This window comes from Xiphophorus maculatus, chromosome 17 (genome assembly GCF_002775205.1).
Source record: "Xiphophorus maculatus strain JP 163 A chromosome 17, X_maculatus-5.0-male, whole genome shotgun sequence".
NCBI lineage: Eukaryota > Metazoa > Chordata > Actinopteri > Cyprinodontiformes > Poeciliidae > Xiphophorus > Xiphophorus maculatus.
Genome location: NC_036459.1, coordinates 19,721,240 through 19,742,901, shown reverse-complemented (window position 1 = coordinate 19,742,901; position 21,662 = coordinate 19,721,240). Strand labels below are relative to the sequence as shown.

The following is a 21,662-nucleotide window of genomic DNA, read 5'->3' as shown; positions in this document are numbered from 1 at the left end:
GTGAAACAATTGCGTGTTGTGTTTGAAAGTGTGTATGTTATGTGCTTTGGGCACATTATAATTATTTTTGCTTATTTTTTTCTTTCTAGATTGTTTTGTACTGACTTTAGTTGAATGACTTTTGTTTAATAGACTTTGGAGTTTGGATAATTCCTTCTTGTAATGTAATTGGTCTTGTTAATTTGTGGCGCTCTTGGACTGCCTATAAATAGGCTGGGTTTCGACATGTTTGGGAGTCGGCCCTTCCGCTCGCTCCAACACCACCACCAGGATGCGTCCTGACGCAGCGCGCTCGTCCCCAGTAGCTATCGGCCGCAGCTGACGTCTCCAGCCTGCCATGTGGTATTTTTGTTAGCCTTTGTTTGTTTGCCATTTTTTGTTGTGATTTTGCCTGGTGGGACCGGTTGTCCTGTTTTCGATTCTTTCTTTTGCAGTAGATTCCTTTTGGCCATAGTCCGGTACTAGTAGGGGCTTCGACGGCCCTGTATGGTCGGCCCCCTGCTGTACCGTTTTGTTCTTTTTGATCGGCTCACCAGATCCACCTTTCTGTTAATACTTTTGGGATTTTTGTTTTCCTTTTTTTTTGGGACACAGGAAACAGGATATTTACAGTGGGGCAAAAAAGCATTTAGTCAGCCACCAATTGTGCAAGTTTTCCCACTTAAAAAGATGAGAGAGGCCTGTAATTTTCATCATAGATATACTGTACCTCAACTATGAGAGACAAAAGGAGAAAAAAAAATCCAGAAAATCACATTGTCTGATTTTTAAAGAATTTATTTGCAAAATATGGTGGAAAATAAGTATTTGGTCAATAACAAAAGTTCATCTCAATACTTTGTTATATACGCTTTGGTGGCAATGACAGAGATCAAACGTTTTCTGTAAGTCTTCACAAGGTTTTCACACACTGTTGCTTGTATGTTGGCTCATTCCTCCATGCAGATCTCCTCTATAGCAGTGATGTTTTGGGGCTGTCGCTGGGCAACACAGACTTTCAACTCCCTCCAAAGGTTTTCTATGGGGTTGAGATCTGGAGACGGGCTAGGCCACTCCAGGACCTTGAAATGCTTATTACAAAGACATTCCTTTGTTGCCCTGGTGGTGTGTTTGGGATCATTGTCATGCTGAAAGACCCAGCCATGTTTCATCCTCCTTGCTGATGGAAGGAGATTTTCACTCAAAATTTGACAATACATGGCCCCATTCATTCTTTCCTTTACACGGATCAGTCGTCCTGGTCCCTTAGCAGAAAAATAGCCCCAAAGCATGATGTTTCCACCCCCATGCTTTACAGTAGGTATGGTGTTCTTTGGATGCAACTCAGCATTCTCTCTCCTCCAAACACGACAAGTAGAGTTTGTACCAAAAAGTTCTATTTTGGTTTCATCTGACCATATGATCTTCTCCCAGTCATCTTCTGGATCATCCAAATGCTCTCTAGCAAACTTGAGACGGGCCTTGACATGTACTGGCTTAAGCAGGGGGACACGTCTGGCACTGCAGGATTTGAGTCCCTGGCGGCGTAGTGTGTTACTGATGGTAGCCTTTGTTACTTTGGTCCCAGCTCTCTGCAGGTCATTCACTAGGTTCCCCCGTGTGGTTCTGGGATTTTTGCTCACCATTCTTGTGATCATTTTGACCCCACGGGGTGAGATCTTGCGTGGAGCCCCTGATCGAGGGAGATTATCAGTGGTCTTGTATGTGTTCCATTTTCTAATAATTGATCCCACAGTTGATTTCTTCACACTATTGCAGATTCAGTCTTCCCAGCCTGGTGCAGGTCTATAATTTTGTTTCGGATGTCCTTTGACAGCTCTCTAGTTTTGGCCATGGTGGAGTTTAGACTGTGACTGTTTGAGGTTGTGGACAGGTGTCTTTTATACTGATAACGGGTTCAAACAGGTGCCATTAATACAGGTAACGAGTGGAGGACAGAGGAGCCTCTTACAGAAGAAGTTACAGGTCTGTGAGAGCCAGAAATCTTGCTTGTTTGTTATTGACCAAATACTTATTTTCCACCATATTTTGCAAATAAATTCTTTAAAAATCAGACAATGTGATTTTCTGGATTTTTTTTTCTCCTTTTGTCTCTCATAGTTGAGGTACAGTATATCTATGATGAAAATTACAGGCCTCTCTCATCTTTTTAAGTGGGAGAACTTGCACAATTGGTGGCTGACTAAATGCTTTTTTTTGCCCCACTGTAACTCTCTTTTTATCTCCACAGAAAATTAAAGCAGCTGAACCAAAAGAAAAGTTCAAGAGAGTTTTGAAATAAAATAATTTTTTGAACCCTCAGTTTTGTCTACGTGTCCTCAAATATGTTGTGGCCTTGTTGGACCTAACAGTGTACATGGAGTTGTCTTTCAGGTAGGTAGATTTCTTAAGATGTATACTGTGATGAATTTCCTAGGAACTGAGTGCCTGCAAAGTGTAACAGCAGACATGCATGCATGAACACAATGAAGCAGCCCTCAAAGCTGCAGGACAGACGTGACTCCCAGCTCCTTCCTTTGCAGTGTCATTTCTAGGTCTTGCAGCCTGATTCCTTTTTTATTTTATTCCTCCCTCCATCTGTGATTGATGTTTTATTTATCTGTGGATTTGCAGACAGTGAAGTGCCATGGCCCAGTAAGGCTTTGAACACTTTTTTCATCTTTATATGCTCCAAGTCGAATGACAACCAGGTCAAGCTTGTTAACTGTTCCGCAGGTGATCAAAGGTCAGCTTCATGTCCGACATATTCAAATCAAATTACAGATGGAACGATGGTGAACCTGTCCCCTGTTTAACTCACCTTTTGCCTTAAATACAATTAGTCCAAACCTTTGCTCTACAGATGCACCGGTTCGACAATACAGATCTCAAATTTTCTTAAGAGGTCTGAACTGCCAATTTATATTTTTACCAACACGACATCGCATACACAAAAGCTCAGTGAGAGACCAAACATTCAGGGACTGGTCCGCTACAATATCAATGGCTAAATCATGACATCACTTAAGCCACAACCCCTGACAACAGGAAGTATAATGATTTCATCTGACCCTCTTGACCTAAACAACATGACCCTGTGTCAGAAGACAGATAACCTGTCTTCTTTCACTTGCTGTAAAGCACCAGAACGTTCCAGTGGAGGGCATGGCTACGATGAAGTCTGACGTCAAGCCGCTGCCAAACATTTGGTTCTCAATTCCACAGAGTCAAACTCACTATGATCACAACTAATCCACAAGATTCCTGACAGAAATCCAGTCCAATATTTGCATCATCCAGTTTGCATCATTGTGTATGAGTGACCTCGACATAGGACAATAGGATGTTTCCTCATTTGAACTTTGTAATGGACAGTAAATTACAATTAATTATTATGAATAAACTATTCAAAATGAATTGTGTAAATTATCCATCCATCCATTTTCTTACACCCTTGTCCCTAGTGGGGTCAGGAGTGTGTACATTATTTAAATAACTAATTTCTAAATTGTGGAGATTGTTTATAAATGTTGGTTTTGATTGACACTGTGTTGGTTGTTTGTAAATATTTTGTTTTGATTTAATATTTGCAGTTTTCAATGAGATTTTTTTGTGTAGTTTGTACCTCACACGATGCCATAGTCAATAAGGGCAGGCCTTATAAAAGGTGTCAGCAATTGCTATGCTGGAGGCATTACAACAATAATATTAAAAATAATACAATTCCCTTAAATTAGTAACATTTACCGTTATTTTTACTGCTGAGCTAGCAAAATTAGCTTAGCTAATGTAACTTTTATCAGCAAGCTAAGGCTATGTACACATTGCAACCCAAAATCAAGAAAAGCCTAGAGTTCGATGCTCTTTGAGTTAAATAATAATTAATGGAGTCATGTTTCAGTGGATTTAAGTGAGTTTTGGCGATTTGTAGTTTGCTATTGTCCACAGAAAAACTTTGTGTGACTGCTGCACATTTTTTATGTTGCGGGTAAAATAATTGTGTATATCTCCACAAACTTCCACACCACGTTCATTTTTACACATACCGACTTGTGCGTAAAATATGGTGCTGCACATTTTTTATGTGTATGCAGCTTTATACTAACTGAGATCTGTAGCATCTTGTTTTGGACATCAACTCCTGGGACAATTGACAACTATCCTAATTAGTTGCACTTGTAAATAAAATTTTGTGCTGTCAAACAATGGCCTTTAAATAGATCAGAAATGGCTACGTAACCATTCTGAAGCTGATTCTCCAAGCTTTGTGCAAGACAAACATTTTTTCCTGCTGTTAGAGGTGGTTAAACCTGTTGCATTTGATTAGCAGCATTTTTTGTTGTGTATGAAAGAAAAAATTCCAAAATTTGTGGAGGAGTCAAACCCAGATAGTGGAGGTCTCAGATGAACAGACGCCTCATTCTGCATAGCTGATGAACATGTGTGCGTGTGTGAGGGTGTGTGTGCGTGTGTGAAATGCAATGCTCAGAGAAACTGCACAAATTCCAGGAGATGCTGCAGGTCCTGGTCTTCTAATGTGAAAAATAAGTGAGTGCAGCATTATAGAAGTTTGGGACATGATTCACATTCAGCTCAAGTTTCCATAATGTCACTAATAAAGAAGAGCAGAAGAAATGAGAATGACCACTGTGAAATCTAACACACACAAAGAGAGAGACAAATGACACTTGCAGAGGTAGAATGTAAGAATAACAATGTGAAAGTTCTGATCCATCACAGGAATCCACGATCACTGAGAAAAGCCAACAGAAGCAAATTCAGAGGACAGGTCAAGCTGAAAGCACACTGCAGAAAGGCACACACACACACCCCTTCATTGGACTGCTTTATGTGAAAAGTAAGCCAAAATACAGATACACACTTTCACAATTACAGACACATTCTTAGACATGGGAGCTGGGAAAGTCTTCAGGGAATACTCAGTGAAGCATGGAGCAAACATCAAACAACTCCAGCCAGGAAACAGAAGCGCACACACAAACACACACACAAGCCACGGTGAGACACAGACGGATATGTCAGAGAACAAGCAGCTGACAGAATCCTGCAGGGATTTGATATTTGAGGAGCAGAGCAGAGAGCCTTCTGCCTCCCACTGAGCAGGGAGGGTCTCCACAGAAACAGTGGCAGAGTTGGGTGGGACGTCAAAACGAATCCACTTCTTCATTGGTCATTCATATATAAACAAAATCCACTGTGGTCAACAGTAAAGTTGACCACATCCTGCTATATTGAGTGCAGGCTGTAAAAGAGCTCCTATCTGAAGCTCAGCTGTGCGGCTTCTAAAACAAAGAAATCCAAAGAAATATTAGGAGACTGACAGAAACTGACTTGGGCTCAGAAAACAGGCAGTATGGGATTTTTTTTCTTCTGTTTTTTTTTTTTTGTTGTTTTTTTTACAGTGCGGCACTAATACGTTCACACTCATCAATATCCCCACGTTTTATCACATCTATAAACTAAGCTGCTCACAAATCTGTCTAGTTTGTCACAACTGCAAACTTCAGGCCCTTTTATTGGGAATGAATGTGGTGGCCCAACACCAAGTCGTGTTCAGTGTGAAGTAGAAGGAAAACCATAAATGACTTGAAAAACAAATCACAGAGAAAAATCATTAAACATGATGTGCATACGTTTTCAGATCAGTCAATACTGAGTAGAACCGGCTTTCTCTGCAGATACAGATGCAGGTCTTTAGCGGTACATGTCTAGCAGGGTGGTCAGAATGATAACATTTCAAACTAAATGCTAATATTTTTAACATGTCATTTTATCAGTAATATCTGATATCTAATCACCATTAGGTGGCGCTGCCCAGGAGGATCACTGTTTCACTGCTGCAGACCTTTCTAAAACAGAGTTGGTCTTTCAGAGGATTGTTTGCTACCCGACTCTCCAGCTCTTCTGTTCATCAGCCTCAAAAGCAAAATACCTTTTCACACTGCTTTTGCTTTTTCAAATGAAGATTAAAAATGCTTCTTCTCCAAGTATGCTATGAGTATCTTTAAATAATATACTGATTCTTTTTGGCTTACAGACTAACAGTATTAGTCTCTATCAGCTTTGTATTTCATGACAATAAATGTTGGGTTCCTCTAATGTTTTCTTAAACTTCCATGGCCAGAAAAAGAACAGCAGGGATTCAGCTCTAGATTCACCTACTTGACTTCTGAAGCCAATCTTTTGCAGTGGGTTTTAAGTAGGGTGTTAATGTAAAGGGGACTGAATACATCTGGTTGAGACACTTCAGAAAAACCAGCTTTTCTTCCATTTCACAGTAATGTTCTACTTCTGCCATACTGCCACACAAGAATAATAAAAAGCATACACATGAGTGTTATGGCTTCGGCACCTTTCTGTTATGTACCAAATAATTTATTCAGTTTTGAAAGCTTTAGTATTTAGTAAAATATCTGAAAGTTTTCCAAGAGGAGCAGAGCATCAGTATCAGAGCCGTCTGATGACATTCCAAGTCTGTCATTCATCCTCACAGTGTGAATAACAGTATTAAATCTTTCATACTCAGAGTTCCCCTTCTTTATGTGGGTGGTCTGACAGCATTAAGCAACTTCTTCACTCAATGTTTTCAAAATCTATCTGGTTTGAAAACATTGAAGAGAAGTCTCTGAACATTTCAGTTCATACGAGTGAGGGCCATGTTGTGCCTGAACTCTCCAGAGTCACATGTTAAAGGAGGAACAGCATCATCATGTGATGCATAATCATTCTAAGGTTAAAGCATGTTCAATCTTTATAAGTCATACAATCTGGAACTTGACACACCTGATGAATTATCTAGAAATCAAGAAATTTTTACTGCAAGTGTTTATTTCTTGTTACAGAGGCTAAACTGAACAGCACAAATTCAATGTTGATTTGTTTTAGGCCAAAGATCTTTAAAGAACTGATCTGCACACTTATGTTATTATTTGTGTTAAATCTGTTATCATTCAACCAACCGATCAACAACATAAAAATGATCCACCAGAGAGAGAGAGACAACACATCAGGATAGTATCCACTGTGCTTCACTTTTTCTGCATGTTGTATTATAACCTCATTCCAACTAGTATTAATGTCTTTTGTCAAAATGTCCACCACTGTTAGCAGCTATTACAGCATCAAGTCTTTTTGAATATGAAGCCACAAACTTAGCTTACCTATCTTTAGGCATTTGACTCAATCTCAAAATTTCCATTGATCATCCTTGAGGTGTTTCTACAGTTTAAATGGAATCCATCTGTGGTAAATTCAGTTGATTGAACTTTATCTGGAAAGATTCACACTTGTCTCTATAAGGTCCCACAGTTGACAGTGCAGGTCAGAGGTCAAACACCAAGCATGAAATCAAATGAATTATCTGTAGACCTCAGAGTCAGGTCAAATGTGAGGAAGGATCCAGAAACATTTCTGTTGCTCTCAGGGTCTCTGAGTTCAGTGGGAGGAGTTTGGACCCCTGGAGCCGTTCGGCCGTCTCAACTGACAAATCAGGAGAGACTGAAGAGAGCCGGGAATTACTGCCAAAGACGGATCAGCAAAGCTCTTGGGTTTCCTATTTTTACAAATTTGCACAAATCTTAAAAATATTTTTTTTTATTGTCATAATAGTTCAAAGACCTACACAAAGTGAACTACCTGTACCAGTACCACACATACAAAATATGCAGAAACAAAATAACAACACACAAATTACTCCAAAAAGCACTATGTATATTGGAAATGTTTTAAAAACTATGTAGCAAGGAGATGATTTTGTTCTGGATGATTACCCCTAATCAGTTCATAAAAACAAATATGGGGGACATTTTAAAGAAAAACATAAGTATTAAAGTTTGCTGGAAATTTACTTTACTGGAAACAAAACGCATTCCTCACACAAGACCAAGGAGCTCATGAGGCATGCTGCAAAAATATTCAACCAGTCAGACATTCCAGACATAACAAGGAGCTCTTTGTGGAAATATCACACTATGTTAGGATTCAATTTAGTTCATGCAGCTCAAATTGTGATGTTAGCAAAGGTCAGAGATGAAAAGGTTCTAGTCCTGATTCTGGTCAAAAGTATTTTTAAATTGAATTTGAATTGAATATTAATAATTGAAACGACAGATAAACTATAATATGCAATAATACGCACAGTAGAAACCGGCTTAGCACTACCACAGAAGCTAACATCCAGGGGGTTGTTTATCTCTGCTCTACAGCCAAAACTGTAGTTTTGTACACAAATCACACATAACTCTATAGGATAATATATTATGCATGTTCATGTTCCCCCAGAAAACTTGCTAGGCCCAGTAGTCCACCAGTGGACCACCATGTTTTTGTATTAAAAAATGTAAAACTATTACTTGTTGACAGTACTACAACTATAGTCTAAGGATCCACTATTATGCAAAATTTACTTGTTGCATGTTTCTGTACTTCCATTCGGGCATCTCCATCTTCTAGAAACTGTGCAAGAACAAAAAAAGAAAAAGCACCCAGCTGTTTTTTGGAAATAAGTAAATATTTTGCTGCTTCAAAAACCTCTAAATTGTTGGTCACAATTTTTTACCTCACATCCCCAAGTCCAGCCCCTCACCTGGCAAGCCAAGTGGAGCTCCACCCACTTCATTACAAGTTACTGCTGCACAATGGCTGCTGGAAAAGGGAAATATTTTGCTGTCAACTGTAACACAGAGCATGAGTCCATGCATTGTCTCTCAGTCACAGAGAACAGAGCTGTGTGGCTTCATTTTATTTTTGCTTGCAAAAGAAAGTTGAAGTTTAATAGGTGCAGATCATTTTAGGAAGGAGTCTTCTGAAAACTACCAACAGGAAAAGGCAGGATTTGTCAAAGTGCTATGACTGACAGAAATTCAGTCCCTACTGTTCATGGCAAATCTGCAGATGATGGCGATGTAAGTAAATACTTACATATACAAACACACAGGACATACAAAACGATGTCTTGTGTGTTTGGTATTATTTGGCATGAACATGATTTATCATTTAGCACAAGCTAACGTTGAATGCTACCTTCTGCTAGAACCGATCGAGTGGAAATCTCAATATCTGAGAATTAATTTGTGTTTTAAATGTAAAGATCATGTTTTGTTTAACCCACAGATCTATTCCATGGCTTGTTCAAGGAAGCGCCACAGTGGACCTTTGAGAAAAACAAATCAAAAACAAGAAAAAAAATCTAATTAAAATAAATATGAAATTTTTTGCACATCTGTTAAATCCTAAATAAGTTAGCCAGTGGACGTTCAAACAGTATGTGATGCTGGTCACATTTAGAGGTGAACCTAGGCATAAATGAATGAAGCTGCTCATTAAATCTAATGTTTCCAATGTCTGAAGTTTATTTCTATAAATGCAAAATCAATCTATCAACTAAGAGTAGCAATAATATTACTCAACTAAAAGAAAAAATAGAGTGCAGCACAACTAATTTTATAAGTACCTTTTTTCACATAAAGTTACTCAAGTGAATGTAACCAGTACTACCCACTTTCGAACATAGACAACAAATTAGTAGCCTATACTTGTTAACAAGTTTAATGTTATATTGGCATTGGTTGGTCGTCATTTAGGTAACATTATCTACATCCAACAGCATTACTAATTTACTCTGTTAGCTTGGGGGAAAAGCTGTGCAAAGTTCTTTGTGTTTTGCTGCCATTATTCTAACACACACCCGCGCAGCAGGTCTTTGTTGGTGCAGCACAGGTACAACCGACGATTTGTCGACGTAACAGGGGAAACAGTATCTGATGGGGAAACGCAAATCAAAGTAACATTGGCACAAGCATCTTAGCGCTTAGCATCAATGGCGGCTCAGAGAAACTTCTTACAACACGTTATTAACAGATTTTAATAACTGAAACGCCTGGACAAAGTTTGGGGGACAGAGAGAACCACTTCTCTCTCCAACTCAAATGGCAAAATGTATAATCTGGGTTAAAGGAGAAGGGAAGGTTGGGTCCAGCAGGACAGAGATTTCATTGGATTAACCATTGGAATGCCCTTCAAGAAAATCAACCAATGATGAGATATGAATAATTTTGGGAGTTACTGAACTTCTGAAAGAGCTGTTTTTTAATCACATCTTAAGATGCTTCTGTTGACTAAACAGTGTTGGTGTGGATTTCATGGCAGTAGCCCCATTAGGAATATATTTATTGTGAAAAATGTTGACTAGTTGGTAATTATTTTTCCACAATATTCACTGCCCAAATCTCTGACCAACAGAAGAGCCTACAAAGATATTTAAAAAGTTTGCTCAGGTACAAATAAACTTTTTTGGAGATTAAATCCTTAGAAGTCCATTTTATTTGAAACTACCTAAAACAGTGAGTCGGAGAGCTGCTATATATTTTTGCTCACTGTTGATTTTCTTTCAGCATATATTGATACAACATAATCTTCTGTAAGGTTGACTGAATTTTTATGCCACTTCTCTAGTCATACTGATGAATCAAAGCACTTTACCCTGGAGCCGCATTCTCCCAACCCCCCTCACTAATGCACCTGGGTGAGGTTAAAGGCTTTTCCCCCGGCATCGTCATTCAGAACGTTGAAATAGGTAATGTCAGAAGATTTAGGAAAATTTGTTAACATTTTACTTATTACAAATTGTTCTTTGGTTTCTAAGATAGTTTCTGCTTCAATACAAACTTTTAAATTGGAAAAAAACTTTGAAAAATAAACATTGTGATATTTTTCGGCAATATGACTTGACTCTTATTGTTGGTGAAGTAAAACAAGACAGGGGAAAGCAGCTAAGAAAAAGATGAAAAATGTCTAAAGTTTGGCACCAGTTACTGAAGCATACAGCTCCAGTTACTTGTTTAAATGGATTTTTTTGACTTCTTCTAGTTTGTTTGGATGTTTTTGTACTTTGTAGTTTTCCCAACATTATCAATTCATTTTCTTCTTCGTCTGATACTGTGTGGAGTTTATGGTAGTTGGTTTTGTACATCTGGTTGTTAAAAAAAGCAGCAACTTCCATTTAATTTTCATTTCATGGCCCATAAAGTAGCTTATTTAGTTAATGGATCCAGTCCACCAAATGCATCCAACATGATGTAATGTTAAATGTTATCATTTTGGAAGAAATCTATAGAATTGCTGATTGAGATAGAAACCACTAAGGAATATACTTTAATTCTCGCAATATTTAGAATCTGTTTAAACGCTCATTTTGTTGCTCATTTCCCCCTTCAACAGTTTGTTCCTTAATAGTTTTCGGTCTTCTGGTATCTGGAGGCTCCCACAAGATGCTTCAAGCTCAATTCCTACCTGCTAGAATGTTTATTACCCTCCTACAAAGTAGTTTTCTATACTGTAAATACAGATTCATCTAAAGAAAGAGTTATTTGAATGTAATAAATTACATTTACTAGTGGTGTGTTATCCAATTACTTTGACACTAATATGTTGAATAATCCCAGTGAAATAATCTCATGCTGTTGTAAACTACAGTGAAATGACTGAAGCTGACTTCAATTAGCTGTGCAGGATTTCTCATCATGATACATTTTACTGGATTGTTTCTCTTTGTTGGGTCATTTATATGATGAGAACCTGCAGAATAAAGAACACTTGTTTGGATCAGTGGACATCAGAGCCCTCCCAGTACCTGATGACTGATAGTTGAAATGTTGCAAAAATCCTTCAACCACCCATCAGTAGCAATGTGAATACACCCTTATAGTCCGCTTTAATCCAACTCCAGTGTGTTTACCTAGAAAGTCCGGTTTGTTAGTGAATCCATTTCAAACTCTGATGAAGACCAAAAAAAGTGGACCCTCCTCCGCCTATAAACCAGGTCTGAGTTCACTTAAAGGGAAGTCAGACCACATGTGGTTTGAATGTACATGTAAAAGCCAAGCAGACCGGAGACCGCTCCAAAAGCAGAAAATAATGCAGGGCATTCTGGGTAAATGCAACCAAACCAAAACCTCCTGTCTATCCCTAACGGGAGAAATGGATCCTGGTCTTTTACCAAAGAAAGATAAAAGAAATCCTACAACCGCTAAAATCTGACACCATTCCATTTTTGTTTACATTTCATGAAGGATAAGTTGCAGTCAGTGTCTTCTCCAGATGTTTTCATTTCATTTCCTTAAATGGTTCTTGGTGCAGGTTAAAAAAACATAAGTGTATAGTATAAAAGTTTACCTCCAATATTTTTGTTAATAAAGGGAATAGATGTCAGGTGATAGCAACAACAGATCTTTGGCTGTGCTCCTCCACTGTCCTCAATTCTTTTTTTTAACTGCCCTGTATTCCATCAGGCCTCCCACTATAAGAGGACTGCTTCATCCTTAGTTCTAGCTTGTGACTCATAGAAGCCACGATGTCTTTGCAGAATTCTCCAGGGACAATATCTTTACATGCATGTCCATGTGTTCATCCTTAAAATGGACCACAGCATGTATGTGTATTAGCACATAAGCAAGGAAGGCAGCGTTCATACATTGGAAGCAGCGGTGGTTTGAGGTTATTTATAGAGTGGCTATATTAGCAGAGCGTATGTGTCAGCTGCTGCTCTGAGAAACGACCACAGACAACACAAGAAACAGCAGCAAAACAACGTGGGAAAGTGAGAAGAACAAATCAAAGTACCAGCTCTCAGAACGTGTGTAGAACAGTTCAGGGTGTGTACGGCGCTGAAAGCTGCAGGGCTTTTTTGTTGTCAGACAGGTCCACAGAATGTTCATGTACACAATGATACACACACACATTCAGCACTAAAACAAGAAAAGGCTGTTAAGAAGAGCAGCACAACTTCTGAAAATGATTCCTGAATACTGGATATCTGGAGAGGGAAGAACAGAGGTGGGATCATCGGCTCGTGACAAATGAATTCAAACGTCAGCAGCTACTGGCTGTGCATACCAGTCAATGAACCCATCTTTGTATTATAGATCAAACTTTGCGAGACTGGATGGTAAACACCAGCTTTGAAATCTTTCTACATATTCCAAATTGGATTTAGGCCAGAACTTTGACTAGCCCATTCTAACACATAAATATGCTTTGATCTAAACCAGGGGTCTCCAGTCCGGTTCCTCTCTAGATTTACTGTCCTGCAGGTTTTAGATGCAACACTGTTCCAACACACCTGAATGGAATAAATGGCTCTCTACCAGACCTTTGCCAAACTTGTAAATCAATCATTTGATTCGGGTGTGTGGGATCAGGGATGCATTCAAAACCTGCAGGACAGCAGATCTAGAGGAACCGAATCTCCTGATTTAATCCATTCCATTGCAGCTCTGGCTGCATGTTTTGGTCTCTGTCCTGTTAGAACCTTCACCTCATTCTCAAATCTTTTGGTAAAATAAATTAATGAAACCAAGATTAACGAGAACCAAATCATGGATCATTTCCTTCCCTTTCATAAATATTTCAGACTTTCAGTTTTTCTGTCAAATAAAATCCCACAAAATCCATTGAGCTGTGTGGCTGTTTCATGATCAGATGCTGAAAAGTTAAAGGGGTATAAATATGTTTACAAGGTGCAACGATCTACTCAGCTTGTCTCTGTCTCTATTTTCTGTAAAAGCCTCATAATGACATTTATGTGTTGAAGCAGGGAAACATTTCAAACATGCAGGACACAGGACTTGATGAGCAGAAGTGCCCACCCCTGATTACCCTTCCTGTCTCCTGTGACCCCTGTGCCATGTTCCTGTTCAGGCATGGAGCAGAGAGGAGGCATGGTGGAGGAGGAGAGTCTCCTCTCATCCACAGACATTCCTACTCACTTGATGAAGCAGCGAGCGCCCTCAAACGTGTATCCTTCCTCCCATCCTGTTGGTAAATCTGAGGACACAAAGCCACACACAGGACAGAAGGAACATGAGTGCTGGAGCTCGTCTCATAACAATGTAGCTTCTGGACCTCATATTGTGTTTGTGCATCATTATAAAGCCATCCGTCCCTCTGAAGGTTCAACACCTTCATTCCTCATGGTGCTACATGACCCAGAAGGAGGACGGGGAGGTGGAGCTGGCCGTGCAAACATTGTAATCGGGCTAGAAGGAAACGGTGACGGCTTGGTCAGGACGTGATTTACACCGATCAGATGTGCAGATCCATGAAAAGGCTTCAGATTCATCAGCTCTCTTCTGCAGGACTTCAGCAACCCGCGACTTAAATGTCGCTGCGGGGATCGGATCCAAACATCGGCTCATACCGATGTCCATGGCTACGTGACGGAAGTTTTAAGAAGTCTGTCGCAAACTGTCCAGGTGGAGGAACCAACCGTGTGGGGGGGAGATGGGGGGGGCGGTGTGTGTGTGTGTGTGTGTGTGGTTTTGTTTAGCAGAGGAGGTTGTTGCTCTGCTGCAGCGAAAAGACCCCCCACCCCTCGCCCCTTCCTTCGTCTTCCACGGATCTTTGCGCAACTTGTCGCCTTTTTTTCCAACACAACTCCGAGACAACCATGCGCGCCTGCAGAGGGAAATGAAGCCATCCTGGTGATTTACCTGGAGTTTTCCTGTGGCCTGTGATCACAGCCTCTCCAGTAACAGGATGCAGCCAGGTTGTACTCTTTGCTTCTTCGCTGGTGGAAGGAAAAAATGTGAGGCGATGAAGCCAACAATAGGACAAGTAAGGAAATGACACATGCCCGATTGTCTGCGTCATATTTACTTAATGAAGAATATGCGTCCATCCCGAGTCACTCCATAACTCCAAGAAGAGGGAAGACAGCAGAGCCAGTCCGGCTTTGGATCCGCCGCCATGTCTAGCTGAGAGCTCCACTGGAGTGCGCGTACCCGAGACAAGCGCGCTCCAACATAGCCACGCACACTTTACAGCTCCAGGAACGCGCAGAGAATCTTCAAAAGTTAATAGACTCAAATGTTCTGTAATTTTTGCAACCTCACTGTTGCTGACACTGTTTTTAGATCAGATCAGTCATGAAGCCATATTGAGGTTTAACCTGAAAATACAGTCGTAAAAAACGGGAAAAAAAGAAAAACAGTCAGCAGGAAAAATACATTTATTAAGTATGTTCAATTTTAGCATACTGGAAGCCATAATCATCAATATACTTCAAGCCAGCTAAGGATTAGTTAACTTGAAGTATTCTATTTTGGAACAACTAATTTTGTGCTTACTGTATTTTAATAGCAATTCAATTGTAGAAAATCACAATTTAAATTGTACTAAGTGTACTATCACATGCTGTTTTTGGAACAACTAAAGTTATACTTTGTACACAGCTTTTTATGTACTATAAACGTGCTTGATTAATATATCTTAAGTGTACTACTTTTGTGATCAAATTACATTTAAAATGTATTTAAAATATCTTCTAAGTATATAAGCATTACATATTTTATGTATTAATAGTGTGATCATAGTATGCTAAAATTACACGTTTGGTTTACTATAATTCCTAAAGAAGTACACTTTTTAGTTATTTAATGTATTTTATTATTCTGCTTTGCCACTTTGTACTTTACATGCTTCATTCACACTACAGTACTGCAAACACATCAGGTTACCAGAAAACAGAAGGATCAATTACAACACACTTTCTGGCTGAAAATCTTACATTGTGTATTCAATATATTCACATTTACCAAGAATACATTGCCAATATACTATCAGAGAATTGTACAAATTGTCAATATATTCAAAGTTTACAGATAACATGGTCACAAAATTAGCACAATAAAACAATAGGTACACTTTAGAGGAAATGTGAAAAACATTTCACCAAGGACAGAGTATTGTTTTAATTCAATGTCACAGTATTCCTGGATTACTACAGAAAAACTGACATTTCTCCTTTCTAACAGTGAGGATCAACGACAGAACATTCCCATTCACTGGACCACTGCACTTCACAGAAACCTACAAAAAAAGAATAAAACAATTAAACAGAGAAAGTTTTTGTATTTAAAAGAGTACAGAAAAACAGCAAAGAAAAAAGTACGGCTTACAATTTTAAGAGGTTGTGGACTCACTATGTATGTGGCATCATTAGAACTGATAATGATTGGGACCGGATGCCTGGAGTGAAAAAACATTTCTGGGTGACTTCTTTGAAGTGGAAAAAATAGTCAGCAATATCATAAAATCAGATGATGTTGGCATTGACTATGAAGCTGTTTAAAGTGTGGACTTAAAGGGAGACAATCTACCTTAAAATCTTTCCATCCATGATCTGAACATGCTGATCCTTGCAGGGTGGTGATTGGGGCTGGTGGTGCCCATCTCCAGCAGTCATCAGATGAGAGGCGGGGTTCACCCTGGACAGGTCACCAGTCCATCACAGAGCCCTGAAAGCTAACAATGAATATAATGTATGAAAGAGAAATGGTAGATTAACAAGAGGAATAAATACTGTCCAATTATTTTTTTAATCAAATCATGTTTATTAATATGTAGAACACTTAATACTTAGTATTCTTAAAAAGTACTTCCGCAAATGTAAGTATGTTTGAAATATACTACAGTATTTTTTTTCACCTGGGTTGATCAGTGCAGTTGTTGACTCTAGATCAGTATCTTAAATGCCAGTCCTCCTGTGTCTTGCAGTGTCTTAGTTGTTTCAACATGCCTGCTTCAATATTAGCTCATTAGCAAAGCACTCTAGAGCTGGACTGCATGCTAGTGAGGCAATTTTACCATTTAGTTCAGATGTGTAAGCCCAGGGACACATTGACAAATTGCAGGATTCTGTAATGCATTTTGAGACCACAGCTCTAGATGAAGATCTAGATAAAATTTTAAAAATTGATGTTGGTGCAAAAGTGAGTCATTTGAAGAAACTGTGAAAAACAATTCATAAAATCCTTGTTCATCACTTGTCTTTCCTCAGTCTACATGTTTGCCTTCTTTTCCAGCTCAAAAACCTGCATCTTGTCAGCATCATTCTCAGTATTTAAGCCTTTCTGTTTCTGCTGGGTTCTCCTGTTTCATGGCTCATCGCTGGTCAGCTACCATTTGTGAAATGCATCCCCACATCATGATGCTGCCACAACTGGACAAATGGTGTTTTCAGAATGATTATTTTGCTGCCACATGTTGTTTTTTCATGTAATCCATAAATTTCAGATTTGCTCTCCTCTATGAAGAACACATGCTTCTGTGTATTTGGTATAAACTGGCAAAGGACATTATATGAATTTCTAGCTACAGTTTAAACAAAAAGCCAGATTTGGGGAGTACATAACTAATAGTTGTGCTGTGGCACAATGTTAACACAGCTGTATGCTTCACTCTAGAAAACTGACTAAACTTAGTTTTATAAGTTATCCTAATTTAAATATGTTCACTTTGAGTTAAAACAGTAAAAGGCCCAATCGGGCCAAACTGCTTTTTACTTTGAATGTATTCACAGCAGTTTACATTTCTCCCATGACAGAAAATTCTCTCCTACATTTTAAAAAGTTTAATTAAAATGTTTTGTTTTCTACAATTGGTTTTTAAGCAATCACAATGTAAATCTAAACATTTCTTTATTTTTAAGAAAAATGTCCTTTCTTCAGCAATATCAGCATGAAGTGAGCAGTGCTGTGAGCTGTCAACATTTCCAAGAAGAGCTGATGAATGATGCATTTGAGTACTTGCACCAGCAGCAGACAGGTCCGCTGTGATTGGCTGTGAGCTTCAGGAACAAAAGGTCACCTGGTGGAGACACCAAAACTGGGTTGAATGCACGGAACACATTAGTTTCCATTGCACTGGTATAAATTAGAGTTTGGACTCAGTGAGAGCGACTGGCTTGTGGAAAGATGCGCCTGGTGGTCCTCGCTGTGGTGTGCGTGCTGTTCGTTGCGGATGATGATGGGAGTGTGGGAGCAGCTCCATTTGGACTTGATCCTGTACAGAAAACTCATGGAACAGGTGGGCTACCTGACAAAATCCATTTTATTTTAAACAGATGTATCTAGCTACAGCGTGACAAACTGCGAACGCACATGTTTTTACAGTGCACATTTTTGCTTCTTTTAATTCTTAGATTTTGAAGTTGCTAAATGTCCAGGAACATATCTTTGTGATAAACCTTCTATTTAAGACATAATTTCTGCCTTAAATAGAAGGCAGAAATTCTTCTATTTCTAGTTCATATTGTATTATAGCTTAAAATCTGTCATTTTGCATATGATTATTGTGATTACCCTGAAATAACCTATACTTATTTGCAGGTGACTAGACTTTTCTTTGTGAATTTTGTCTTCAGAACTACTTGCATTGCTAATTTGAATTAGTTTTACTAAAATGACAGATTTTGACAGTGAGGAGAACATACAGCTGTCCAGTAACATCAAAATGCTCAGGGAATATAAAAAGAGTATGTATATATTTCCAACAAGAAGAAAAGGAAAACAACTATTTGTTAATAGTTACTGCTTTTACATTGTTATCCTCACTGGTGATGCCTCTATATTTAAAAGACAAAGAAGAAGAAAGTGTCACTTTGAAGACTGATATGGATGGGATGAGATTCAAAAACAACTGTCCTGTTAATTCCAACATATGAACTGGACAAAAGGACAGATTACTTTTCAACAGCACAGTTGTATTTAAAAAATATTTTAAATTAAAGACAGACCATATGAGACAAGATATACGAGATAAAAAAGAATAAAATCTAAAGAGTATATAATCTGGAGAGTTTGGAATGATAATACAGGAAAAGAGATGTGAAAATAATCTTGGTGTGGCTCGCCACAAAAAGCAGTTTTACTTGAGCATGCTGCCATAGTAGAACTTTAAAATATAATATAAAAAATCAGTACAAAGTATTCACATCTCTTTACTTTTTCTAGATTTTGCCCAGCCCTATTATTCATCGATCTCAGAACAGTTTTTGAAATAAATTATAGAAAATAGTCCATAAGAAAAACACATTGTCAGGTATTTTTGTAAACGCATCGACAATGTATCCACCAAGGGTACAGATACAAATAAATACTCGTAAACTCAGGTCAATCTGCTCTCCACTGATCATCCTTAGGAGGTTCCTACTGCCTGATCAGTTTGTTTAAGATAAAGTCACATATTTTTTCAAAGTCTCACAGTCCTTTTCATGCTCCACAGCAAGAACTATGGAACATTAAATCCACATGTTCCCCTTGTGACACACATAAGGGTGTGTCAACAAAACAACAACTGGTTTGTTTATGTACGTACAAAAAGTTTCTGTCCCAAACAGATAAGATTGTTTAAATACTGATATTACAAAATGTGGACAAGTCAAACATTGTCTAGGTGGGACAAAACCAACCAACCAGGTGACCTTAATTCTGTATGCGATCTTTTGGTTATTTAAAAGATTTATTTAAAAAAATATAATTTAATCATTTAATTCATATGTAAACAAAGTCTTAAGTACATAAGGACGTAGTGTCTGGTGTGGGTGGTTATTTTTATTTTAGTGTTTTCTTGACGGTGTGTTTTCCTCTCAGCCCTCAGGAGAAGACGTGCAGGTGACTTCCTGGCAGAAGATCCCAACCTGTGTCTCTCCCTGAGGCAGGATGAGGAGCAACAGCAGCTCCTGTGCAACGACCGCCGCAGTAAATTCAACTACAACCCATTTGGCCTCCGATTTGGGAAACGCTACAACAACTATGTGTTCAGAAGAGCTGTGAAAAGAGCCAGAACAAGAGGCTTTTTACCGCTGTCCCTTTTCTCCAGAGAGCTGGAGGTGTCCACCTAAAGAAATGTTGTGTCTTCAGGCAAGAAGTTGTGAAATTTGTGTTCGGAAGTCACAAATTAAAAATCTTACCTGTAATAAAAATGTTTCCTTGACTGAAAGTTTGATACCATTTTATAATCTACATTCATTTTCAGACCTAATATGAGTCTAGTATGTAAACAAGTACAAGTGGTGGAACTGAGAAAACATAAAGTGATGTATGCTGTTGTTTGCTGGAATAAAAAACTGACTGAGTTCATAGGACAGATGTCTAACATTATTTACCACGTTAAACCTGGTAAACAGACATTTGCCATCAAAAGTGATGGAAAGTGGAAATCAAGCTACCAACTTTTTTCATCTGACAGGTAATCATACAACTCCTCCTTCTAAAATATAGCTGCCCACCTTGGGGACGTCCACTTCACAAGGAGGAAAAACATCTGAAACTTTCCATCCCATCTTAGTGGCGTCATATAATTAGGTAATTAGCAAGACTCTGTAGAGCTTGAGTGAATGAGGAGGAAATTCAGTCCTTTGACTCTGGTGTGTTGGACATGGGACACCAGCACTGATTTAACTGAATAGTGAGCAACAATTTACTACCTCAAAGAGTCCACAAGATGGCAGTGCAGTGCATGGAGGAGATCATCCAGCATCTGGATAGTGAGGAACTTTCTTAGAAAATCAATTACCTTTAAGAGTAGTTTCACAATGATGTACTTTTTAATTTTGAGTACTTTTATTATGAAGTACTGATGGTCTTACTAGTACATTTATGGATCATCTACCTATTATGAGTAACTTTGGTTAATTTTTGGTTAAAAATTCACCAGACATCTGCAGTTTTTGTTAGTTTCTAAGTTTTACTTTAAAGAAACTGATCGGAAAAATCTTGTTTTGTAATTATTTTATATGGATTATTTTCCAAAAATTCCAGACATCTTTATATTTTGGTAGATATGATGTAATTTTGAAATATTAAATGATTGCTCAGTTTCTCAGTGCTTGAGTCACCTTTTTACCAAATTCATTTTTACTCTTTATTTCTTGGACCTTTCATGGATATTTTTACTTGAGTAAAAATATATTGTAGTAGTTCTTGTACTCTTACTTGAGTACAAGTTTTGGCTGCTCTACCAGCCAGTCTGTCAGATAGTGAGAAAGAGGAATTAGTCATATAAAACAATATTTTTGACCCTGCAGGTTTTAGGCATTCCTCTGCTTCAGCACATGATTTCAGCTGATGGCTGATTAACAGGGTTTTGCTAAATTGCAATCATCTGAATGGGGTGTGTTGAAGAGGAACATCTGAAACATGTAGGTCAGTGTGCCTTGAGGATCAGGGTTGGGAAACACTAATCTAAAGCATATTGAACAGAAATAAAAACTTGGCCTAAAAGTCAAGTCTTCTGTAGTCTCCAAGCGGCTGTGAAACGTGGCATCAGCAGCGTGGCTTTTCTCCTGGCTGTGGAGCAGAGCTGCAGCTAGCAGAGCAGGCAGTTTGACCCACACGTTTATCTGGAGGAAGAAAACAAGATTGCTTCTAAAGATGCTTTGTGAGGTGCCAGAGAAATACAGGGTTCCTCCTAAGGATCACCTGAGGGATATCTGCATTCTCACCAACTGAAGCCGTCCACCTGCAGGAACCTCAGGGGAAAACTGTCTGCTTGTGCTAGCAAGTATGAACTGTAAAAATCAGCATGCAGCCATCATTCCTCAACATCAGAAGAATATTGAAAATGAAAGAAATGTTTTCTGGATCATTAAGTGAAAACGTTCAGCAGCAGAGGAGGACAGCCAAGGGTTGAAGCAAACAGCTGCAGGAGGATCGTGCTGCAGGAGGATCGTGCTGCAGGAGGATCGTGCTGCAGAGTGGCGTTCCCACCGGCGCAGAGCTTGCTCAACATGGCCAGCAGTCCAACTGCAGCTTTCCGCTCTGCCCCTGTTCCAACACACCTGGTTTGTTGGACCAGATAGAACAAGAAAAGAAGCAAAGACATTG

General features: G+C 38.8%; 1 protein-coding gene across 9 annotated transcripts in view; it reads right to left on the bottom strand.

The window, feature by feature from the left end:
* The window catches only part of plekha5 (pleckstrin homology domain containing A5), a 163,968-nt gene extending 148,732 nt beyond the window's left edge, over positions 1–15,236 (bottom strand). For 3 of the 9 annotated variants that reach the window (XM_023350004.1, XM_023350005.1, XM_023350002.1), the window contains exons 1-3: positions 14,653–15,215; positions 14,487–14,563; positions 13,764–13,821 (exon numbers count right to left, since the gene is read on the bottom strand). In XM_023350004.1, coding sequence (XP_023205772.1) covers positions 13,764–13,821; positions 14,487–14,563; positions 14,653–14,744 — 227 coding nt within the window. In that variant the 5' untranslated portion in view covers positions 14,745–15,215. Of the gene's footprint in view, positions 1–13,763; positions 13,822–14,486; positions 14,564–14,652 lie in introns of all 9 variants that reach the window. The other 6 variants (XM_023350000.1, XM_023350003.1, XR_002754253.1 and 3 more) reach the window with 5 other exon arrangements.
* Between the last annotated feature and the right edge of the window lie 6,426 nt (positions 15,237–21,662).